Raw genomic sequence first — 27155 nt, forward strand, 5'->3', positions numbered from 1 at the left:
CCTTTATATATTTTCTAATTCTTTGTATTTTACATATTTATAGAACAGCTAAACATAATTTGATAAAATGTCTCAGTCCCTCAGGAAAAGGTTCTATTCTTGAGCAAAGCAAAATCCTGAATTAAATGTCTTATTAGGAAAGGAAGTAGTATTTTCATGTAGCATGTTCTATATTTCAGACTCTGTTCTACACTCATTTCCTTTGCTACATACAAACGTCTGCACTCTTGACCAATAATCTCAAAGAACTGAGGAATTCTATGTTTTAGTAAGTTCCCTTGTAACCCCCCTTTCAAAAGTAACTCCCCTCCCAAGTTTGTAATAACTGACTTTACTTTTCTCTGCTTTTGCTTTCCTTGTCTGTTTTTACTTACTTTTAAAATTAGTTATGCCACCTAAATCAGACTTTCTCTACCATGATTACTGCAAGCTCAGAATATCCCTAAGAGGTGAGATACAATGGAATAAGCCCCAAATTTTTAGAAAATTCTTTAACATTGAGGGAGACTTTTTATTCACAGATAGTGGATTTAAAAAGTTAAAAAGTCACAAATTGATTGAGTAACTGAGTGTATCTGAATATTTGTATTCTCCCAAAATTTATATGCTGAAATTCTAACCCCAAAGTGGAGGTATGAAAAAGAGAGGCCTTTGGGAGGTGGTTAGATAATAAAGGCAAAGCATCAGGAATGGGATTAGTACCTGTATGAAAAAGGCTTCTGGGAACTTGTTCGCCCCTTCCATCATGTGAGGAGGCAATAAGAAGACACCATCTATGAGTCTGGAAATGGTCCCTCACCAGACACTAAATCTGTCAGCATCTTGATCTTGAACTTTCCAGCACCCCAAACTAAGTTACCAGCCTCTGCTATTTTGTTAGAGTAGCTCCAAGGGAATAAGGCAGTATCTGAATTTTAAATTATAAAAAATTATGTACACACACACACACACACACACACACACACACATATTTGTTATAATTGTTTTTGTTTAACTTTTATTTTAGGTTCAGGGGTACATGTGAAGTTTTATTCCATAGGTAAACTCATGTCATGGGAGTTTGTTGTACAGATTATTTCATCATTCAGGTATTAAGCCCAGTACCTAATAGTTGTCTCTTCTGTTCCTCTCCCTCCTTCAACCCTCCACAACTAAATGCTCATCAATGACAGAGTGGATGAAGAAAATGTAGTACATATACACCAGAGAATACTATGTGGTCATAAAAAAGAGCAAGATCATGTCTTTTGTGGGAACATGGATGGAGCTGGAGGATATTATTCTTAGCAAACTAATGCAGCAAACCAAATAATGATATTTTTAATTTAAAAATGAATATAAAGATTATCTTTTATAATGGATTATCATATTGTTTCTTAAGAACTTCCAATGATATTCTTAAGCTGCAAGTTTAGCACTTCCATGCAATTTAATAAACATTAAATTGAACATCTACTATGTTCCAGGGAATATGAAATTGCTAGGAGCTGCCCTTGACCCTATACAGCTCATAAGACAAACATAAAAATGTAGTGTTACTATAGTCTGTGAAAAATGACAAAACAGGTATGTACAAAGCATAGTGTGACTTCAAGGAGAAAGCAGTCAACTCGGCGTGGTGGTTAATACTGAGTGTCAACTTGCCTGGATTGAAGGATACAAAGTATTGATCCTGGGTGTGTCTGTGAGGGTGTTGTCAAAAGAGATTAACATTTGAGTCAGTGGACTGGGAGAGGCAGACCCACTCTCATTCTGGGCGGGCACCATCTAATCAACTGCCAGTAAATATAAGCAGGCAGAAAAATGTGAAAAGAGAGACTGGCCTAGCTTCCCAGCCTACATCTTTCTCCTGTGTTAGATGCTTCCTGTGCTTGAATATCAGACTTAAAGTTTTTCAGTTTTGTAACTCTGATTTTCCTTTCTCCTCAGCCTGCATGTGGCCTATTGTGGGACCTTGTAATCATGTGAGTTAATATTTCATAAACTCCCCTTTAAATATATATATTAAATATATATGTATATATATATTAAGTTTATGATGGTATGTATTAAGTATATAAATACATTTAATATATATATTTATACCACCATAATACATAATACATACCATCATAAACTTAAATATGTGTGTGTATGTGTATATATATACACACACACACATATGTGTGAATATATATATACAGACAAACACACACACACACACACACACACACATATATATATACACACACATATATATTCTACTAGGTGTGTCCCTCCAGAGAACTCTAATACAGTTGGGCAGGATCTGGCAAAGATTCCCAGAAGGAGAGATGGTTAAGTTGAATTCCAGAGAAGAGAGACACACTTTGGGGCAAAGATCAAGAGAAAGCATTTGAAGCAGAGGGAACAGCCATTTTGAAGCATGGGGCAGGAAACGGTGTACTGACTTGCCTGGAGTGCGCAGTGTTCAGGACCGTATTACATCACGTGAGAAGCCTTCCATGTTGGGCTAAGCACTTGGAATATTATCTAGAAAACATCTGATGTGGTTTGGCTCTGTGTCCCTTTCCAAATCTCATGTTGAATTGTAATCCCCAGTGTTGGGAGTGGGGCCTAATGGGAGGTGATTGGAGCATGGGAGCAGACTTCTCATGAATGGTTTAGCACAATCCCCTTGGTGCTGTTCTCGTAAGCGCATTCTCCTGAAATCCGGCTGTTTAAAAGTGTGTGGCACCTCCCTTTTGCTCTCTCTTGCTCCTGCTCCAACCATGTGTAGTGCCGTCTCCCCCTCTGCCTTCTGCCATGATTGTAAGTTTCCAGAGGCCTCCCCAGAAGGTGAGCAGATGCTATTATGCTTCCTGTACGGCCTGAAGAACTGTGAGTCAATTAAAGCTCTTTTCTTTATAAATTACCCAGTAATTTATGGCAATGCAAGAATGGCCTATTGCAACAATGAAGTGTGACTCCTAGAGCATCAATTCCTTTCTTATCATTCTATTTTGTCTGTCTAAAGACTGTTTATTCTTTTCACGTTTGTATTTAATGTCCGTGTTAACTGATCTGAATTACTGTGAAGTTCCATGGTGCATAACAAGTTAGCACTTAATTACCAGTAATGATTTTAGTTGTGCTTCTGTCTGTACTAGGTGGATATAAGTATTTTATAAGTAGACAAAAGACTTAAAAAAAAAAGAAAGCGACAATGAAAAAGTGCAATATGCATTACATGAAATCTATTTCTTAAACTCCAAGATCAGTATCATTGGAGTACTGATACAGATTCCATGCTCCCACCCTCCCAATAAGAATCTCTGAGGGAGGAGCCTGCTACCTGTGTATTCAAGGTGACATGAATGCCTGGGAAAGCTTGGGAAATTCCACTTAGTTGAAGTATATTATTTCTTCAAAGAAAGTCCAGAAAACTAAAGCATTTTGTTTGCAGATTGAGCTAATGCTAATAAAAGTATTCAAATTACTCACAAAGTCTCAGCAGTTATGGTTCATTAATGGTTTAGATACCCCTTCAAATGGACTGTAAACTTTTTAAGGGCAGAGGATGTATCACTGTTATAGTCTCAGCTCCTAACACAGATAAAGGATTCAATAAACATTTATTAATATATGAATGGACAACACGTTACCATTTTCATTTTTAAAAATGGCTCTTTTGTGTGCATTTCTAGGTGTTCAACTATGAAGCACAAATGTAATTTGGTGAGTTATTAATAAGACTAAAAATGCAATTAATTAGACTTTACTTTGGAATGAATGGTATACTTTAAAATTCTTAGTAAAATCAACAAAATACTTTTTCATTTCAACTGTATGTTTGTCAAATATCATAAAATATAATGTCTGTGTGAAATAATTTGATCTGTCTTTTATGCCCTTGAGTAACTAACAATGGTTTTTCATTTCAAAGATATGGCATTTCACAGAAGGAACATACAATCAATCAAATTGACACCTGAAATTAAATGCAATGGAATTAATTTCCTTAATAAATACTATTCTTCATTAGGGAAGAACTTCTGATTCATGAATTTTCTCATACATGCAGAAATGTATTGTTAGAGAAAAAAGAAGAATGAAAACAACTGGATAAATATTTAAAAATGTGTCTCAGTATGGCAAAAAATATTTTTTTAACAACTGACATTTAAAGGACAAAAGGTAGGATGGGCCATATTTTTCATGAACTTGACAATGTCAAAGAGACAGATCAGTTTCCTACAAGTTAAAGCAGAAAATCATGTTAACAAGGTAATTTTATTTCCTTGGAAATTATCAGAATAACAGGAAGAAAATATGGAAGTCATTTATAAAATATTACTTTTCAAATATCAAACAAATGAATTTTGCTATTTTCAAAACATACTTTGTTTTAAGCTATCGCTGGAGGAGTAGGTAGAGAAAATGCCCTGGAGAAATCTTTCTTCATTATCTCACCTGTATAGAGCTTTATATCAGGAGGTTACTGTTTGCTTCTGCTATAATAATTTCAGAGGATACTACTCATGATGGAGAAAGCAGAGGGCCCACTGTGTGAATCTCTTTTGGTGATTTATTCACAGTCATTAAAGAAAGCAGGATTATGAACATTGCCAGCCACCAGCTGCAAATACAATAACTGAAATTTATTTTTGCAAATATACTGGCAATTTTATAACAGTTTGAATGAATACTAGGGAGAGCCTATTCAGTTGGTACATTTACTGAATTAGGCATTGAGTTCCAGAGAGTACAATTGCTGCTAGAGTTCTATTTTAACATTCTCTTGAAAAGATGCATATAAATGAAATTATATTTTAAGCATCCTAGGGAGTCTTTATACATATAGAAGAAAACATACTTTAAGTCCCTTTACAAAATAAAAATTTACTGAATGACCTCTAGGTATAGATTTTTTTTTTCAACTTCCTGTGAATTTATAATTATTTTAAAATAAAAAGTTTCATAACAATTTACTCTCTAATTTAAAATACCATATAGCTGGGCTTTTGTAAATTTTTTTTTGAGATGGAGTCTCACTCTGTCACCCAGGCTGGAGTGCAATGGTATGATCTCAGCTCACTGCAACCTCTGCCTCCCAGGTTCAAGCAATTCTCTTGCCTCAGCCTCCTAAGTAGCTGGGATTACAGGCACGTGCCACTGCGCCCAGCTAATTTTTGTATTTGTAGTAGAGACGGGGTTTCAACATCTTGGCCAGGCTGGTCTTGAACTTCTGACCTCGTGATCCACCTGCTTCTGCCTCCCAAAGTGCTGGGATTACAGGTGTGAGCCACCGCACCCGGCTGTAAATTTTTTTTTTGAAGAAGAGTACACTTGTTTAATCTCTTCTTTTTTTTATATTGACTTAAAATATTTATTATTATTATTTCATATGATTTTTATTATACTTTAATTTCTGGGGTACATGTGCAGATCTTACAGGATTGCTACATAGGTATACACTTGCCATGGTGGTATGCTGCCTCTATCCACCCATCCCCTACATTAGGTATTTCTCCCAATGTTATCCCTCCCTAATCTCCCCACCCCCTGTTATCATCCCCTAATCCCCCACCCTCCAACAGACCCCATGGTGTGATGTTCCCCTCCCTGTGAACATGTGTTCTCATTGTTCAACACCTGCCTATGAGTGAATGTTTGGTTTTTTGTTCTTGTGGTGTTTGGTTTTCTGTTCTTGCATCAGTTTGCTGCGAATGATGATTTCCAGATTCATCCATGTCCCTGCAAAGGACATGAACTCATCCTTTTTTATGGTTGCATAGTATTCCATGACGTATATGTGCCAAATTTTCTTTATCCAGTCTATCATTGATGGGCATTTGGGTTGGTTCCAGGTCATTGCTACTGTAAACAAACAGTGCCACAATGAACATACATGTGCATGTGTCTTTATAATAGAAGGACTTACAATCCTTTGGGTATATATCCAGTAATGCGATTGCTGGGTCAAATGGTATTTCTAGTTCTAGATCCTTGAGGAATCGCCATGCTGTCTTCCACAATGGTTGAACTAGTTTACACTCCCACCAGCAGTATAAAAATGCTCCTTATCTCCTTTTTTCTTTTTCAAAGAATAATACAGCTGTTTTACCATATATAGAATGGTGACCAGCTTTTCACTCATACAATAAATATTTGTTGTGTGGATATAGATAATTACATAGCAAGGAATGGGGGACTGCTTTTTATATAAGGTCATCAGAGGAGGAGGGTCTCTCTGAGAAGGTGACAAGAGCAGAAACAGGAAGGAAGGGAGAAAATTATGTAGGTATTTGGGGAAGGAGTCTGACTATATATCTCAATATACTAATTATTTTGAGTTAAGAATCATTATTATTGTAACATACATTTTTATATAAGAGAGATAGTTTATGCATAATCCTTGATGCATAGTTCACATGTGAGCATATGGTTTAGAACTGCAACTAGAGAGTATAGCAGATGTTGCTCAAAACCTACAACTTACAATTTATAAGACATGGAAATGTTATTTAATTATTTCAGCCTTAGTCCCTCATCTGTAAAACAGAAACAACAATATCTCAGCTTTTTGAAATAAATGAAATAATATATGAATAATGCTTCATACAAAATAAGTACTTAATGCAGCAGTGATTATCATTTAAAGATAACAAGTAAATGTAAATCAGAACTCTATCCCGATTGCTTTGAATAGCATTCATTTATTTATTCATTCAATGTTAATTAAGACCTGACTGTGTTCTAGGCACTATAAATAAGTAATTCAAATAATAAAGTTTTTGGAATTTACAGAAGGCCAATGTATTTCTTACTGCATGGGAGATAAAAATAAATCATTTGTAAGATAATGCAATAATTGTCACCATAAAGAATACAAAGTAAGTCCACCCTATCTGAGGGTCTGAATGAAAGTTTCACAGAGAAGGGGATGCACAAAAGTAAACCTTGTAGGATGAATAAGTGAAATAAAGAAACCACAGCAGATAGAGCGGAAAGCATGGAGTAAAGTCACGTGGAAAGAAATAAGCAAACAAAATAGTCACTTTTGGAGAACTATATGTCATTCTTTGACAACTTGTCAGTGTACCTGTAAAGAAAAGAAGTGATGTTAGAATTGCAGGCTGGAAGGAAATAATGCAGGCTTTTTTATGCCTGAGGGCTTATATGCCACACCAAAGAACCTAGACTTTGTTCTGTGACATTCTGAATGCGAAGCATGGTTAAGTTTCCATTTCAAAAAGCTCATTTGGCAGCTGTGTCGAGAATGGTGCGGACGAATTGCTGATATCGGATCAGACTTTAATTACACAAAGTGTTTCAGAACATCCTGGCTCAAGATCTGGTGAGAAGGAGGTAAAGAGAGAAACCCAGGGGTAGAAAGACAAATGTAATAAATTTCCAATTCAACTACTTAGTCTAAAGAAATCAGTGATCAGTTACACAGCACTGTTCAAGGCATTGGCACAATGTCAAATATCAACTAATACTACTTGGTGGCTGGTTAGATATGGAAAGACAGGAAGAAGGAGTCTCAGACATTTTTTAAAAAGGCACATGCTAAATAAAATGGAAAAAGGAAGTAGTGTAAGAGGAGTGAATTTAAAGAGGAAGGTTCTGAATTCAGTCCCGCAGACAAGTGAAAATGTAGGCTTGGTTGTAGGAGGTATAAGTCTGGAAAAAGAGACATTAATTTCTGCCCTGGAAGAAGTGAATGGAAGGAGTGAATGTGGTCTCCCCTGGAGAGCAAGTACAGTGGGAATTAAGCCAACTGGATAGGCCTGTGAATAGGAAGAAAAGCCACAGGGATAGATGGAGTGGGGAAGAAATGGCCCTCGTGATCTCTCGGATGCATCTGTTCTTCAAGGTTTTATCCTTGGCCATTCTAATGTCTTCTAACACCAACAACCAATTCTCTTGACACCAACTGAGTGTCCAAAATCGAATTCAATCCCAACACTATCTACGTAGAGTTAAAGTCAGATCCCACAAGATAAAAGGCTCAGTCCCACAAGACTGCCCCCAGTACAGATGCCAATTGCAAGTCCTGGGCCACTTACCTATCTGACAGATATGGGCCATAAATTGGGGGTGCTCACAACCCCCTCCTCAGATTTGATAATTTTCTAGAAGCGTTCACAGAACTCATAAAAACACTTTGTTTTTATGTAAAACATATAAACATGTGTTTTTATTTCACATAATAAACAGTTTGTTAACTGGTTTATTATAAAGGATACAACTCAGCCACAGCTAAATAGAAGAGATCCATAAGGCAAGGTGTGGGGTAAGGGGGAGAAGGGTGCTTGGAGCTTCCATGCCCTCTTGGGGCATGCCACCATCTTAGTACCTCTATGTGTTCACCATCCCAGAAACCCCAAATCTCATTGTTCAAGGGTTTTTATAGAGCTCAGTCCCCAGGACTCCAACTTCCTCAGAGGTGGGTGGCTGAACTGAAAGTTCTAATCATCTGATTACCTGGTATCTTGGTGATCATCTCTGTTATGAGTACAAATTCAGGTATAATTAAAAGGGGCTTGTTACAAATAGCAAAAGACACTCCTATTATTCAAGGCAATCCAAGAGTTTTAGGAGCTCTGTGCCAGGAACCAGGGGAAAAGACTAGATATCTATTTCTTATTCTGCCACAGCCATATTCCTTATTGCTTAGTACGTTTTCTTATCAATAGCTCTCCTATTTCAATACCATATCTGTGATGATGACTCCTGCAGTTGTATTTCCAATTCTTGGATGAATCTAAGCTTTTAGTCTTGATCTGCACGAAGTGATCTTTAAATGATCTCAACATATTTGACATCCACAACACAATTAAATAAATCTGAGACCAGCATTTGAAACAATGAAGTTTATATTTAACATGCCACATACAATATTGTACCCACAGTAGGTGTTTAATAAACATTTGATGATGGAATACAAACCCAGCTCTAGCTTACAGATTTATCATTTTGGCCTTAGATAAAATAGAGAACCATAGGACCAATATTTATCTCGAACATCACCACATGATAGATACCAACTTTGTATAATATATATATTATATATAACTTTGGAAAAAGTTATATAACTACTGGAGACAAAGTTAAATTTTTCCATTTGAAGATTTGTTGACAGTGTAAAAGAGATTAATTATTCATAGACTGGAATTATTTTTGTCTTCAAAGTCATATAACTTCATTCTTTAAGGCCCAAATAATTACATATAAGTTTAAACATCAGAAATATATACATATACATCTGATATATACACACACGTATGAATGTATGTGTATATATACATATATATACATACATATGTGTGTCTATATATATGTGTGTATGTGTATATGTGTGTGTGTGTGTGTATATATATATATATATATTTTTTTTTTTTTTCTTTCCAAAAACAGTTGTTATGGGATGATCTGATTTTTTACGTTATTTTGTCTTGACCAGAAACAACCCATGTTTTATGTGTCTTATGAAACTCATTTTAAAAATACTGAAAAGAAAGATCAAAACCTAAAGAGATGTTCAAAGTGCTTATCTGCCCTTAAAAGAGAACTATTTAAATTAGGCAAGAAAAATAGTGAATTCTGGGATTATACATCTAAAAGAATATTCCATAGAAATGTATATCAGATTCTGATGCAACAATTGTCCTTCTTTTAAGAAACTTTGGCTGGATGTATTGCCTAAATTAGATATGTTAAATAATTTTACTTTGGAAACCACTTGTCAACATTGCACACTGGAAGAGTCACACATAAACCTACCCAACTGTGTCTTTATAAAGTAGTCATGTTAAAGATGAGAACAATTCTTGACACTCCTGCTTTTGTCTGACGAAGTCTAACGGTGAGGTACTCATTTTATAAGCCAGCAGCAAGTTTTTAGGCATGTAGAACAGTAAGCAAGTACATAATTTCATTAATATAGAACAATAAATCAGATAATAGAGATTTACCTAGCAGTAGTAGCTCATGTTTTAAAGGAACAGATTATATATAATTTAATAAAGATCAAATTACCACAACATGATGTTATGTGCATACAATGCTTTGCTATCAATGTTGCTGATGTGTTTATTTACTATAGGAGAAATAAAGTATTAAATAATAGCGTAATAGCATTTCAACAAAGTTGTTAAGAAAGTGTTAAATAGTTTTAAAGCTATCAATTCAGGAACTTATTCATATTATTCACTTATTCATATTCACTGGAGTTGGTCCATATAAAGTAGTGAAAAAATTGACTTGTAGAACATTTTAATATACATGTAGTTTTATAGCATGATTCTGAAAACTATGGAAATGCTATCAGAATTACTAAGCAGAGGTTTTGCCAAGCTTACACTAAGGATGGATATGACTCATTTATAATAGACCTATTAACTGTAGGCAAATGTATGCTTTTAAAATTCTAAAATATAATATACTCTTAATGAGTAGGTTAAATATTTCTCCTTGAAATTTTACTCATGCCATTCATTGACTTCCATTCTTTCATGGATAGTGCAAAAGGAAATGTTGGCTCCATGATTATGCATGCAGTGAGGTTTAAATTGATGAGATTTCATTTTCTACTTAAGAAGGACCATATTTAGAGCCATCTCTACTATTTTTGGTACTCTTACAAGAAGTTCTATTGCTTCCAACATTGGGCAAGTCCATGGCTCTGAACTTTCTGTCAAATTCAGAATTCAGCCTAAAATTTTTACTAAGCCTCTATAAAGAATCATAAAGATAAGTCCCAATTACTCCATGAATTTCTGCATCTTATTTTCATGTCATGGAGACTCTATAGTGTAGTGTGAACTCTGGCTTCAAAATGATTGAATGTGAATTCACATATAAACCACGTCCCTTTGGGCAAGATTAGCCCCTCTGTTACCAGCTGTAAAATGAGAAAAATAATAACAAGAGAGTGGTTGTTAGGATTAAATTAGTTAACACATATCAATGGCTTAGAATAATTTCTTGAACATGATGAGTACTCAATAAATGTTTACTTTAATTATTACAACATTTATTGTTTTCAGTTTCAAGTTAATTTCACAAAAGCTTTTCTAATGATCTATGCAGTTGAATACTTGTCTTTACTGCATCAAATGGGTAATTATCTTTATACTCTTATATAGAGGAGCTAAAACCATATTTATCGTTTTCTAATCAAAACAACTGAATTAGCTGAAATTTTAGTATGAGTAAATAGTCTCTACGTTCTGTTCCCTACTGTGTCTGGTTTAGTTCTACATTCATTATGGTCTTATTTTATATCCTCCAAGCTAACTTTTTTCCTGCCTTTCACCTTTTTTTCCTCTTCTAAGCAAATTTCACCTCATATATTTTGAAAGAAAAATATCAGGCTCTATTTACTTACCTCTTCATACTCAGCCTAAAATAAAATGCTGAAAAGAGTAGGTAGGACGAACTACACCTGATCTACCACAAAATACTACTAAACATTAAAATACACGATTAAGAAACAAACATTAAATGCCACTTGGTCAACCATTGTTTTTATACAAGACTTAATTCCTTGAGGGTCTCTACTGTCACACAACTCCTCCTTGTGAGATGCACCTGGAAAGCAAGAGGCTTCCTTTGTTCCTAACTTTCCTGATTTCTGTCAGGAATACAGCATGATATGGACTCAGGAACAGGCTGATTGCCTATTCTTGACATTCCTGAGGACGTTTAGGTTATGAAGCTGATTACAGCATGAAATCTTGGGTTCTTGATTCTTGGAGTTCAACATCTCTCTCCTTCTCTTTAGTCCCTCTTCCTCCATTCTCTCTCTGGAGAAGTGAAGGATCATTGGAAAGAGACTTAAGGAGGTACACGTCGGGCACTAGTCTTCTGTTCATCACTTTTATGCTAATCTTATTCATAATCTGTGTTTATGCTTAGGTGCTACAACTTTTCTATTCTATTCTATTCCATGCTCCTAAAGATATGAGTAAAAAATGGCTTTTTGACTTTATCATGCATAAAAATCATTTGAGAGAATTTATTTGAAGTGTAGATTCCTGAGTTCATCCCTCCCCTGCCCACACTAAACTCTAATTCAGTATATTGGATGGAACCTAGAGTCTGCCCTTTTAATATGGCTCTTCCATAGATTGTGATATTTTCAGAAATAGTGAATTGTGATATTTGTGAATAGTTTCAGAAACTCTGCCTTACAATGCTTCAATCAATAAAAAGCTTCCAGATTTCTAGCAAAGTAAAACAACACAGGTAATCACAGCTAGTCAAACTGCCAAGTATTATATGGGATTTATCACTTTTCATCAGATTTTTTTAAAAATTGAGATGGAGTCTCCCTCTGTTGTTCAGGCTGGAGTGCAGTGGCACGATCTTGGCTCATTACAACCTCCACCGTCTGGGTTCAAGTGATTCTTGTGCCTCAGCCTCCCAAGTAGCTTGGACTACAGGTGTGCACCACCATGCCCAGCTAATTTTTTTGTATTTTTATTAGAGACGGGTTTCACCATGTTGGCCAGGCTGGTCTTGAACTCCTGACCTCAGGCGATCCACCTGCCTTGGCCTCCCAAAGTGCTGGGATTACAGGTGAGAGCCACCGAGCCCGGCCCAGATTTTAATATTCTAATACCATTTCCTCCAGAGTCATCACCTTTAATTACATGGGAAAAATAAATTCTTCTTTTGACCATGAAGAAATATGATTTCCTATGTTAGACTGAGATTATCATCAAGAAACAGCGACAGAGATGCTTGCTTCATCAGTTGGCTCTTAACAAAGTTATGCCATGGAGTCCACTTGACTCTCTAGGATCAATGCCTATTGCCCAGGAAAAGCCCAGTCTTCTTTTCATTTGTTGAATAACAGTTCCCCCTGCTGGAATACTTGCTGAAATCCCTTCTACATTATTATCATTATTTTTTGGAAGAAAGCACTGGATTTTAAATTCGAAGTCCCCTATTTTTACCTAGAGGTCACGCCTTAGTGATGACGCTTTCTGGGTTGGAGGAATCCTTTAAAAGTTGCATGGGGAAAGGAACTTTATTTTGATATGTGATTTGCCCACTGAAATTAATCCTCAAAGAAAATTAGAGACTTGGCTTAGTGGCCAGGGGTCAAGTCTCAAATTTCAGGTCTGGATTTAACACATTTTTATTTTTTATTTTATTTTATTTTATTTATTTATTTATTTTTTGAGACGGAGTTTCACTCTCGTTACCCAGGCTGGAGTGCAATGGCATGATCTCGGCTCACCGCAACCTCTGCCTCCTGGGTTCAGGCAATTCTCCTGCCTCAGCCTCCTGAGTAGCTGGGATTACAGGCACACGCCACCATGCCCAGCTAATTTTTTTGTATTAGTAGAGACGGGGTTTCACAATGTTGACCAGGTTAACACATTTTTATTTTAAGTAATTTTGCTATGCTCCCTTTTATACATTCCAAAATACAGTGACAAGAATTCCAGTGGGAAAGGGACCTTGAGTTGGTAATGGCAATTCATGATTCATCACACTAATTTTTCAATCCCTTTGATATAACTTTAAGCCAGTTTATAAAACATGAAGCTATTTGATATAAAGGTATATGATTTAAGTCTACCGAATGTTTATCAGCATGGGCTGAAAGCCAGGTTATAGATATTTAATTATACTTTTAAAGTTTGGGAAATTGGTCTTACTTCTACTAACATGTGGAATTTGTATGCTTCTCTATTAAATATTGTAGATATTAGTCATTCTGAGCTTTCCACCATTTATCTTGCTATTCCCCATCTTATACAATAATCTCTAACGCAGTAGATCTCAAAAGTGTGGTCTAGGGGACTCCTGTATGGTCAAAACCATATTCATGCTAAGGTATTAACTGCCTTTTTTAGCTTTAATACAAACAGAATTTTCCGGAAGTGTGTGATGAGTGATATCTCAACAGATTAAATGCAGAAGCAAATATAAGAATCCATTGATTTTGCTTCTATTAATTTAGATATTGAAGAGAGTTGAAGAAAATATTTGTTTTACTTTGGAAAATGTAAATTTTTCAAAAAATATATTATTTGTGTTAAAATATTTGGCTTATTATTTAAATTAATTAAATATTTTAAAAATATATCGGTTTTAATTTCTAATGTGGCAAACATTCATAAGTATAACCCATAAAAGCCAAAGCTTATTGAAGCCCCCCATAATTGCTAAGAGAGGAAAGGTGTCCTAATACCAAAGCATTTAAGAATGATTGCTGTTCACATTATATGCCCATTGCTTTTTTATGACCCTGCCTAGTCACTTTTTGGACTAAAATACTGTTCTCATACTTTTCATTTCGTACATGTAAATCTTCACCACCATTTGAACTCCAGCTCAGTTTCCACCACTTTTATAAATGTCCTGCTCACCTCTACCCTAGTGTTTCTCTCCCTTGTCTGTTAAGAGTTCCAATGAGCTTCTCTCACTCCATTAATCCTTTTTCAACTTTTTAATTACAGTTTATTTTTCTTTATGACTTCTCGTTTATGTTAGTCTTTAAGATCCTTGAAGAAATTAAAAAGCAGAGTCTGCTTATTATTTGTGGATTTTCTCTCCCCATTTCCAGAACTCAGTATAATGTCTAGTACAAAGCAGGTAGTAGATAAATATGTTTTGGGTATGCATCCTACAGATCTTCCTTCTGAGTTCAAAGAATTCTTTCTAAACCTACTGCAGATTTGACTCAGTGAAAACAATGAATGCAGAAACATCTCTAAGCACAATTGTGAACAGACAGAATTGCCTTTAGTTGCCTCCAGTCTCCCAGTTGCCCTTTGCCACCCACACAGTTCCTGTCTTTCTTTCCTCTTCCTGTCCCCTTCAAGATTCCCACTGCCCTTCCCAAGATTCGTTAAATAAACTTGAAAAAATTCTTCACATAAATTGGCCAATAAACGTACAGACTCTTTTATGGCCTCAAACTTTAAAGGAATAAGGATGGACATAAATAAGAAAATAAACCAGGAAATGAGTTAATCATTTATTTTTTCTCTGCAGTACTTACATTTTAAATAGAGACCACGGAACAATGTCTTTTTGTAATTTAAACTTAAGTAGGAGAAATCTTTGTGTTTGGTGGGGAAAGGTCTTTTTGTTGTTGTTTTATTTGCAAAGGTGGAACCACCCGACATGAATACCATTCTGACTGTAATTCCTGGTAAACTTGTGGCTGAGGGAAAAGAGTGAGAAAAACCTAGAAGCTAACTTCGGGCTGTCTCCTCAACTTCATTGTTATTGTTACCACTAATGAACACAATAATTGTAATTCTAAATCTCATCCCCTAAGGAGTCGTTTACAGGAAACAGGTTGTATGGTCATGCACATTTCAAAATGGGATGTAGCATGTAATGTCTTTATGTATATGTACAACAATACTTTTCATGAGAAGCACAGCAAAATGAGGAAAAGAGACTAAAGTTGGGCCTCGGGAAACCTAGAGTCTGGTGTCTGTCTCCCAGAAAAGAGCTGCGTAGCCTTAGTTGGGCCACTTAAATTCTCCAGATCTCAGTTTCCTCACCATTACCCAATATTTTCTGAGTCCTCTTTTGGAACTGATTTAGTAAAATCAAAATACTAACCTAGATAACCTCTAATTTATTTCCAGTTCCATGGAAAATAAACTAATGTTGGCTCTAGATATTAAGCATAGCTAAATTACAAATAGCTGGTTCAAGTTCACCAAGTTCATCTAAAAAGTTAGTGGTGAAATCAAGGCAAAGATCTAAATTCAGTGAATATCATATTCTTTTTCTTTTCTTTTTTCTTTTTTTTTTTTTTTTTTTGATATGGAGTCTTGCTGTGTCGCCCAGGCTGGAGTGCAGTTACACAGTCTTGGCTCACTGCAACCTCCGCCTCCTGGCTTCAAATGATTCTTCTGTCTCAGCCCCTGAGTAGCTGGGACTACAGGTGTGTGCGATCATGCCTGGCTAATTTTTGTGTTTTTAATAGAGATGGGGTTTCACTCTATTGGCCAGGCTGGTCTTGAACTCCTGAGCTCGTGATCTGCCAGTGCATGCCTCCCAAAGTGCTGGGATTACAGGCCTGAGCCACTGCACCCGACCTTTTTTTTCTTTTTTTGAGTTGTAGTTTCGCTCTTGTTGCCCAGGCTGGAGTGCAATGGCACAATCTTGGCTCACTGCAACCTCTGCCTCTTGGGTTCAAGTGATTCTCCTGCCTCAGCCTCCAGAGTAGCTGGAATTACAGGCACCCACCACCACACCCAGCTAATTTTTGCATTTTTATTAGAGACAGGGTTTCACCATGTTGGTCAGGATGATCTTGAACTCCTGACCTCAGGTGATCCACCTGCCTTGGCCTCCCAAAGTGCTGGGATTACAGGTGTGAGTCACCACACCTGGCTCCTCATTTTCTACTGTGTAAGATTTTAGTTCTAAGATCAACCCAGTATCAAGGAAAGGGTAGATATAAGAGTGAGGACTCCTAATGGTGACAGAAACACAGGCAGAACTGGATTAAATTATTTCTTTTTTTTTTTTTTTACCATCACAAAGACTTTTTATTTGCCACTATTATAAGTCTGAACTTTAAACAGATTCTTGGACTGGTGGTTCATATCCATCAGCTCGTTCAACTTTAGCACCTGTCTCATCCCCAGTGGCTTTTCCAGAACTACTGCCTTCACCATAAAGCTCCATGAGTTTTCCCAATTCAAACTTGGGCTTTTTCAGCATTTTTACTTTTCTAACGAAGACATCATGGAGAGGATAAATAGACTGGCAAGCCTTTTCTATGTCTTTTCCAATGCTGTCTGGAATCAATTTATTGACCACTTCTTTCAAGTCATTTGTCTGCACCTCTCGCGTCATGATTTCCATCATCTTCTTCCGGATTTGGCGGACCTGTTGGTGCTGAGCATAAGGGGTCTTCCGTATCTGATTGTTGCGTTTTTTAGTAAAACCAACACAGAACAGACGAAGCAAGTAACCATCGGTAGTCTTGACATCAACATGAGCTTCAATCATTGTCTGCCATTTTTTGACCATGGAACACATTTTGTCACGGGTAAGATCCATGCCATGGAAGCTAGTCAGGCAGTTTTTGCCCTGAACATCTTCAGTAATCAGCTTGAATTTCCTAAATGCAACTTCATCATTCTGCAAATCAGCAAGACTAACTTCAAACACTCGACCCTTGAGGCCATCAGATGCAATTTTGGTTCCTTGGGTCCTGGTGACTAGCGTCTTTCCAATGTTTCTTATATTGAGCATAGCGGGTGCTTTCACATCATACCAATCTTTCTTAGAAAATGGATCAACCACTTTCTTCTTGGCTCCCTTTTTGCCGCCTTTCGTAAGGCGCTTGTTCTTTCCAACCGCCATGGTGCTGCTCAGAGAGCCAAAAAGCTGGATTAAATGATTTCTTAACCTACCTTCAAACTAAGTAAATCTATGATTTAAAAAAAATCTTTTTTTCAACCTTTTCCTCCTCACTGGATATTTCTTACACAACACCACAAAATCTTTTGAGTGACTTGAGACACATAAATATTAAGATTATCAGTATTAATTTAATCAATATTAAATTTGCTTATCTGTCCTTTCTTCTTCCTCCACTTCGGAATTTTGTTTATGAATTTCAAACATTAAATTTTCCAATGTGTTTAAATGATAAGGAAGTTTGTAGAATCATATTCCTGTTTGTTCATTTCTATGAACTATAGCACACTGGTGGCTTATGCTATCCCTAAGGTGTCATATGCTAAAATTTTAGAAAAACACTGCAATTATAAATTTTTGCTGATTCTGTTTTGTGGAACATATTTCAAAAGTTCTGAAGTCAAAAATTGGTTTATTAAAATTAATTCTGAATTATATTTCCCCTTTTCCTTCCCTTGTGGATTTTTCTGGCATTCATATTTATTTCCACTTATTAATAATATATAGCATAGAATCTTCACATTTCAAAAAGTAAACATAGCAAATAGTTTCTTCCACAGGAATTAGTTCATAAACATGCCTGAAATTGTATCTAATGTCTGAAACTCAAGAAAAATTACTTAAATGTACTTATCAAAGGCAGATGGGGCCCATCACCAGCCAGCAGGAAAAATCCATCAACTAAGGTTATGACAAAGAGAGTCCCTTTTAGAATATTAATTATAGGATTGTTTGACAAGTGCAGTCATGAGGTTTCTTCTCATTTTATTCAGACACTAATTAATTAAAAAAAACCTTAAGAACTGGAGATACCATGTCATCTTGAAGGCTCATTCCTTTTAAATATGACATTGGTTAATTAATATTTATACACCCTTGTTTAGGTAACTAGAAAACAGTCACCAGCAACGGCCTTCTCAGCCAAGAGCCATGTCTAAAGATGCTGGTACTTCTCAGGCATTTGAAACATTAGCAAGCCAATGAAATGGAAGCAAGGTGCTTAGGTAGGTCCTCAATAAATACTTGCTGAACAATTAAACCTCAAATGGGGATGATGCTTCACTTTGAAGATTACATATGATATTTTGTCACTGAAATGTTTTTTCAGAAAATTTCTGCTCTAACAAGAAATGCACCTGAGAGAACAGCAATGGTCATTATTTATATTGATAGGAAAATTAAACAAAGAGAAAGAAAATTTGAAGGTGGAATTAACAATACGATTCCTAAGTCCAATCAGAAATGCACTGCAATATTGTCCTACTGTGTGAAGGTCATGTTACCAGATGGTCCGTCTGATCTACAATGAAATGAACAGATACTGTCCAAATGCCCTATAAATTATTAAATGCTAATAGTTTTCTTCTCTTAAAGAGAGCAATTCTATAAGCTTTCTCAGAGGTTAAGAAAAATCCAGTGGAATGTTAAAGAATAATATAAATACAGAATTTAATGGATAGGATAGCTAATGCTAAAACTTAAAATGTGTGTTAAATATAATGATGGTAGATAATTGACACTGAGCAGTTTATCTGAAAATAGTACAGAGAAAATAAGAATGGTCAACATTTCAAATTGTTTACAAAGCAGAAAATACTTTAAACCCTGAAGTTAAGATATTCTGATAAGTGAATTACTTTAACATCATAAATTTATTCTTCTTGCAGTAGATTCTTATCTCAATTTACTATAAAGAGGTTGTAGTAATTTACCATTGCTGCTGTAACAAATTACTAAAAAAGTGATAGCATGAAACAACACTGATTTATTCTCTTACATTTCTGGAGATCAGAAGTGAAAATCAAGTTCACCTGGCTAAAGTCACATGTCAGCAGGAGTGGTTATTTTGGAGGCTAGAAGGGCGTCTCCCTTGCTTTTGCCCTTTCCAGCTTCTAGTGGCTGCCTATATTTGCTGATTCATGGCCCATTTTCCATTAAAATACATCACTACAATGTCTGCTTCCATCATCACAGACGCTTCTTTTCTGATTCCTCCTGGGTCCCTCTTCTAAGGACTGTTGTCATGCATCAGTCTCACCCAGATAATCTCTGATAATCTCCCCATCTGAAGATCCTTAATTTAATCACATCTGCAAAGTCTTTTTTTGCCACACAAGATAATGTATTCATAGCTTCTGAGAATTAGGGCATAGACATCTTGGAGGGGCTATTATTCAGCTTACTACAAAGGCTAATAACCAGAATAGACCTTCTAAACATATGCCTACAAACCCAGAGTAAACATAAGCTTCATGTATTAAGTGAATGTGTTTATCCAGTTTTTAGGGCTTTCTTCTCAGGACAATTTGGCTTCCTTTTTGTTCGGGGGTAGGGTTTGAAGACTTGTCACCGGTAGAACATCTGGCACTGGATGATGTTCATTCTAAGTGTTAGTTCAATATAAGCAAGTCTTACTAGTAAGTAAAGCTATGTGTCAGAGAAGAAAGTGTTGACAAGTTTATGGTAATCCATGAAATTTTCATTTTCAGAAACCAAAGCATCAGTCTCTAACAATGCAAGAAAGCAGAAGCAAATTGCTCAATTTGGCTAATGCAGTTCACTAAATATTTTGATTTTCTATAAACTTAGCACCACTGAAAGGGGTTAAGATATCAAACAATTCCCTAAATGCATTAAGCATGCTTGAAATGATTGTCTTCAGTGTTTCTTTGATGAACTTAAAACCAGTAAATTAGCCCATGGATCACAGCTCATTAGTATCTACAGAAATAATGTTAATGAGAAATTTAAAAAGCAAATAGCAGGTGCAGTTCTCTCTTTTCTTCATAAATATCTCTCAGAAATACAAGGTTGGTCAGATTCAATGGGTTAATCTTGCCTCTCTTTTCAAATACCTGATAAAGGCTAGAAATGGCATTTAGAGACCTTCTGGAAATAATTATAAACATGTACTCGCTCAACAATACTTAAAAGATTTTATCAGAAATCCATTCATTACTTCTAATTCATTATTTATAATCTGGCATACTATCTCTCACTAAATCAAATGTCTTCCATGGGTTCCATACCAATACATAATTTTCTCTCATGATCTCTCAATGTGCATTGAAATTCTGTTAATCATGTTTCTCTGAGAATGGGAGGTCCTAACAGGACAGCCACTCCAATTTCTGTTTCCTATTCTCCTCACTTAAGTACCCAAGGTAGGAATAGTGGGGCTGAAGGTTTTATCTAAGCAGTTAGTATGGAAATACAGAAATTTTGGATGGGCACTGAAGCATGTCATTGTACAAAATACCACTGCAAAAATGAATTTCTATTTTGATACTTAAGAGGATGAAAAATATGGTTATCTTTGCAGATAGCAGTAGAAGGAAAAAAAGTGATCATGAAGGATTTTTGCTGTAATGCAGAAGCAGTAATGCATTAGCATGTGTTGGGGGGAAATCTCATGAGATAAAACCAAACACGAAAATAAAGCTGCAAGGCATGTCAAGTATATGTAATTATCAGTCAGAATAGGATGGCCGTAAGTGAAGAGTGGCAGTCATTCTTACAGGTAGTTGCAAAAGCAGAGACCTGGACTGATTGTGGATTTTCACTGATTCAATAATTGGACTTGATTTTTTTAAAAAAGAGATGGTAGGCTGTGTTTAAGATACATAGTGGACATTTCTGCTGTACATAATTTTTAGTTCCCCTCTTCCTTCTGGAATAAATGAGATCACACTTCCTTGCTCTCTTGAAGTTAGGTGCACTTCTTGGCAAAAGCATTTGAGAGCCAGTGAGCAGGCGGCCCTGCCCACTTCCTTTTCCACTATGACAGGCAATGTTCTAACAGTGGGACTTCTTTAAATTCAGATGCCAGAATGAGGTCTGCATTGAAACAGAGCCTTCTACAGAAACATGATGAACGTGTAGAATGAATAAGAAATAAAATGTTGCTGTTAATGCCACTGAAATTTTAGAAGTGTCAACCTCAGAATAGCCTATCCTATTGATAAGGAAGGACCCAATAATTTGGATTCCCAACAATGTTGGTAGCTTGGATTTTAGATGTGGCAGAAAGATCAAAAGCAAAGAGAAGAATTAAACCAGCACTACACGGTAACTTGCTTATAAATTATTACATCATAGCAACGAAGCTATTGATCTTTTCTCTCTTTCATTCTCAATTCTGAGTTAAGTTTTTAAAATTGAAAAGTTAAATGTTTTCGACTTTTAAGTACAGATTGAGCATTCCTAATACAAAAATTTGCAACCTGAAATGCTACAAAATCGGAAACATTTTGAGCACTGAGATGACATCAGAAGTGGAAAATTCTGTACCTGACCTCCTGTGATAAGTGACAGTAAAAATGTAGGCACAATAAATACACATGATTTATTCAGTCTTCCCATGGGAAAAAAGACCCTCCCCTCCTGGTCCCCTTTAGCTGTATTGTACCTTTTCCATGTATGCTCAAATTCCCCCATGGAAGCACCCTCACAAAGCATAATAAAATGACAGTGTGCAAGGCCTGATGCCCCAATGTCAAGTTTCCCACACTGCCCACATGTGGTCAAGACCTATGTTGTGCATTAATTGTTTTGTTGTTCTATTCTTTGTTTTGTGGCCTAAACATATTGTTGAAAATGTCAAAAGGCCTGCAGATACCCCTGTGGGTCACAGTAATAAGAGAGGTAGCATTATATTTTTCTATAGCACAGGAATTCAAGCTGTTGGAGAAACTGGGAAGCAATGCAAGTGTGAAATGTCTTACAGTAGAGTGTGGTGTTGGAGTGACCTGAAGAAAGAGAAGGATAAACCACTGACGTTCTACAACGAAGGTAAAGAACAGAAGTTAATGAAAAATTTAAAATGAACACTGCATAAAGCTAAAATTAAGATCTCAATCATATACTGAAACAGTGGGTCTGTCAGTGTCACAGCGAACACATGCCACTTAGTGGCATGTGGATCATAAAATAATCAAAGATAGGTCACGATGAACTGAAAATTGAAGGAAACTATGAATACTCAGTAGGATGGCTGTAGAAATTTAAGAAAAGACATAGCTTTAAATTTTTAAAGGTTTATGGTCATAAAGCATCTACTGATCATGAAGCAGTGGAGAAATTCATTGACAAGTTTGCCAAGGTTATTGCTGATGAAAATTTTATGCCAACACAAGACTATAATGCTGATGAATCATCACTGTCTTTATGTTACTGCCCAGGAAAGACACTGACTCTAGCTGAGGAGACAGATCCTAAAGGAATTAAAGATGCCAAGGGTGGGATAACTGAGCTGGGATACGCTAATGCAGCAGGCATGCGTGAGTGTAAATTTGTTGTGATAGGCAAAAGCTTGCATCCTTGCTGTTTTCGAGGAGTAAAAATTTTACCAGTCCATTATTATGTTGACAAAAAGGCATGGATCACAAGGTACATCTGTTTCATTTCGGTTCACAGTCATTTTGTTCCAGCACCTTGTGGTACAAAATGTAGGAAAGCTGGACCGGATGATGACTGCAAGATTTGGTTATTCCTTGACAACTGCTCTGCTCACTCTCCAACTGAAATTCTCATTAAAAATAATGTTCAGCCTATGTACTTTCCCACAAATGTAACTTATAAATTTAGCCATATGACCAGGGTATCCTTAGATCAATGAAGAGTAAATATAAAAACAGGTTTTTGAACAGCATGCTAGAAGTGGTAAACAGAGGCACAGAAGACTTCCCAGAGGAGTTTAGCACAAAAGATATCATATATACAGTTGTTAATGCTTAGAACGATGACTGAAGACACAGTTGTGTATGCTTGGCACAAACTCTAGCCTGCAACTTTGTTCAGTGATGATGACGAAGAATATGCATAAAATATACCTTCAGAGTTCATCATAAGCTGGAACAAACAGATATCAGAGAAATTTTTCAGTGATGAGGTTCCGGCTGTTCATTCACTGACCAATGAATAAATAGCTGAGATGGTTCTAAACTAAGGTTATCATGATAATAGAGATGATGAAGATGACATTATTAAACTGCAGTTAAGTGCCTAGAGATGACATGGTTAAAATGCCTGATGGTTTATTGAAGAAACTGAGCAATGTGCATTCACAAGAGAACAAGAAATCGTGTCAGTTTATAACATTGAACAAAGACTCCTAAGACAAAAAACATTGTAAATGAGGGAGATAACTCTGGAGAAAACATTTTAAAAAGCCATCTAGTAGATTGCCTCATCATCCCTAGAGGACCCAATTTCTGATCCCTCAACTGCTTCTGGTATTTCTTCACACCTAAAATAATAAAAACACAGTGTATAGTAACCTTTTAATAAAAACACAGCATCGTAGGTGGAAACTGCAAGCCTGCCATTGTCTGTTGTGCTGTTGTTTAACAGCTGAGGCAGGTATTCTGGTGATGATAATGTGCTCTGCTTAGTTACCCAGACACATTTTTTTTTTGTTTTGAGATGGAGTCTCGTTCTTGTCACCCAGGCTGGAGTGCGATGGTGCAATCTCAGCTCACTGCAACCTCTGCCTCCCAGGCTCAAGCAATTCTTCTGCCTCAGCCTCCTGAGGAGTTGGGAGTACAGGCATCCATCACCACACCCAGCTAATTTCTTGGTATTTTTAGTAGAGATGGGGTTTCAATATGTTAGCTAGGCTGATCTCAAACTCCTGACCTCAGGTGATCCACCTGTCTCAGCCTCCCAAAGTGCTGGAATTATAGGCCTGAGCCACCATGCCTGGTCATTTTTTCACTGTATTAATGATTACTTTTAAAAAATTATAAGTACCTATATGTGAATAAGTGTAAGAAAATGATTGCTAACCGTGGCATATAAATTCAGTGTCAGGAATGATGGCGATGCCAAACAACCACAGATTTTCCACATAGGTGGCTGACATGGGGAAGCTTTTGCTTTCTGGTACTGTTTCATGCACAAAATTATTAAAAATGTTGTATAAAATTACCTTCAGGCTGTGTGTATACATAAAATATAAATGAATTTTGTGTTTATATTTGAGTCCTTTCCCCATGATATCTCATTATACCTATGCAACTATTCCACAATCTGAAAAAATTTGAAATCAGAAACATTTCTGTTCCCAAGCAGTTTAGATGAGGGATGCTTAAATCTGTACCTAACATAACCTGTTTCAATATTTGTCTAGACATCCCTAAGCCATCCACTAAACATTACTTTCATGCAAGTATATTAATGGAGTCTTGGCTAACCAGTATATAAATTAGTTGAATTTTAACTAATTTATTTCCTGCCAAGGTACATAGTTTTAATTGTCAAGAATCTTTATTCAGCTTGACTAATGCTCCCCAGGTATTTGTTGCAGTTTAAAAAGAGACACTTACAAAAATCACCATAATGAGTAAATAATTACCTGTTGCTAAAAATGCTCTGTAAGGATTATTTGAAAGGTAACACTTGGGTTGAACTTTCTCCAGACTAAATACCAAAAATGTTTAAATGCCAAATCATACCATAAATGTATCTGGATAAGAAAGATTTTAACTTGTTATCATCACCACTGTTAAGAATCTATACTATAATAAATAGTCTTTTCTATTTAATGAAGTTTTTCTAATGTACAAACTGACAAGTCTCAGTTGCATATGTTTATAAATTTTATGATTCTTTTCTTCTTTCAGAGTGTCTGATATTAGATTCAGTGATTGCAGATCAAATGTTTAACTTTGAACTGTCATGATTAAAAGCCAAAGTGGAGGAAAATATACTAGTTTCCCATCTCTACAGACCTCTGCTTAAGCAGAAGTAAAAGTAAAGAGACAAATGGAAATATGTGGTGTTTCCACAGACTTGGGGAATTTATTGTTCCTTATGTTCATCTGGGAAATCTAACTGCAAATAATAAATCAGGCATGGAATGTCTACTTATAACAACTCCTAAAGATTCCCATCTTATTGTATTTTTGGATGGAAAATTGACATTGAAATTAGAATAGGAAGAGAAAGAGCAACTAGATTATCCATTGACTAGTTCTCTTTCTGCCCTTTACAAAGCTACATGGATGTAAATTTTTAAGGAACAACATAATCATAAGAGTCAAAGATCATTGACTCTCTGTGAACTGTAAAGTTATATTGGTTAGTAGAAAGGAGATCATTAGCTTTGAGTTTCTCTTGAATGTGCTCACATCGGGCCCTACATGACACCGACACATGTTATAATGTTGCAGAATTGCTCATTATTGCAACAACCACATCCAACTTAAAAGAGACATCCAGCTGTGCTGAACTTTTCTATTATATTACAGGCTGCCTTTCCTAGATGTAATTATTTTATACAATGATTCCCAAAATGAATACATAGCAAGTCTTCCCTTACAAGTTTTCTCAGTTGAATCAAAGTCTATATCTATAAAATATCAAATATGTAAATTATATGAATATTAATAATTGAATATAATAAATAGAAACTGAATGAATCAAACATTCAACAAAATATGTGAGGAAAATGAAAACAAAACAAATCTAAAGTAAGTAGGAAAAAGGAATTTATAAAAATAATGAAAAATTAAATTAGAAAATAGAAAATAACCAATAATAATTACTCATCAAATGGTCATTACCTGGCACCATTCTAAGCATTTTACATATATTAACTCATTTAATTACCATAAAATCATAATAAAGTAAGAATGGAAGACAGACTCTCCCACATATACTCTGATTTCAAAAAGAAATACAGTTGAAGGAAAATCTAAACTAAAATGTTGATAATCTATATAAGATAAATCTACAAATAAATAAATTGTAAAATGAGAAATAAGTTAATATATATGTACTTTTTGGCATTAAAAATATTTTCAACTAGCATATTTGAAATGGTGATGCTACATATTTTGATGACAACAAAACCTGAAAAGGATAACACTAAAAATAACACTATAGATCATTCCTATGAATGCATACTCATGGAAACATACAAATTAAATTTCAAAACCCACCTCGTAATTTTAGCTTAGCAATTCTGAAACTATATTATGTGTATATTAGGATTGAAAAGTAAATATAGTGTGGATAAATATAGACAGGTTTCTCTGCTGTCAGGGAAAATAGTTAAAAATAAGGAAAGAGGGAAGGCAAGAATAACTTTGGTGTTGGATTGGAATCAGAAATATCAAAAGGAACTCATGGTTTTTAATATGCCATTTAACTGGATAGCTACAGAAATGAATAAACATATGTGCCTGCTTAAGTATACATACATCTATTTTCTAGCTCTATATACTGAGAGGGCCTAGAAGCAAAGATGCTCCAGTCGCAATGAATACATCTAGCACCCAGGTCTTGAATTCTAAGTACCACTCTCTAAGGAAAGGAACCAGGGTTTCTTGGAAAGATGGCTAATAGCAGTCCTGGGGAAGAAAAAAAATACAAGATGAATCTGGAATGGCTTTCAGTGCCAGAAAATATGAACGTTCTCCCCTAAAAGGAACATGATCATTTTCAACTGATACATGAGCCAGTAGTCTGAAGGAATGTCCAATGTCCAAATCTGGGACAATTTAAGCAACAAAATACAGAATTATAGTAATGAGTTATAAATCATTGAATAGAAAAAATTGTTAATCCATACTGACATAGATAAACAATTCAATAAAAATATAATTGGGAAAAGCAAGACAGCTATTCCATTTAATAGAATTCCAGTTACTAAATGAAAGAGAAATGATAGAAAATCACCATTAGGCAAATTAATAAAGAATTAATAGTTGCAAACAAAAATTATTGATACATGCTAAAATTAGTGTAAAAATGTTTACATAAGGTGTTTT

At 35.7% G+C, this 27155-nt stretch overlaps 2 protein-coding genes across 7 annotated transcripts in view; both read right to left on the reverse strand.

Annotated features, from left to right (window-relative positions):
* The window catches only part of MAGI2 (membrane associated guanylate kinase, WW and PDZ domain containing 2), a 1459815-nt gene that overhangs the window by 920895 nt on the left and 511765 nt on the right, over nucleotides 1–27155 (reverse strand). The gene's annotated exons all lie outside the window — the stretch shown is intronic.
* Nucleotides 16473–17334, reverse strand: LOC135274248 (small ribosomal subunit protein eS1-like). Its single transcript, XM_064374919.1, has one exon. It carries the CDS (start codon nucleotides 17323–17325, stop codon nucleotides 16531–16533), a length of 795 nt encoding a protein of 264 aa, XP_064230989.1. The 5' UTR covers nucleotides 17326–17334; the 3' UTR covers nucleotides 16473–16530.

This window comes from Aotus nancymaae, unplaced genomic scaffold, assembly GCF_030222135.1.
Source record: "Aotus nancymaae isolate 86718 unplaced genomic scaffold, 86718_ANA_hifiasm-v0.15.2.pri h1tg000002l, whole genome shotgun sequence".
NCBI classification, from domain to species: Eukaryota; Metazoa; Chordata; class Mammalia; order Primates; family Aotidae; genus Aotus; species Aotus nancymaae.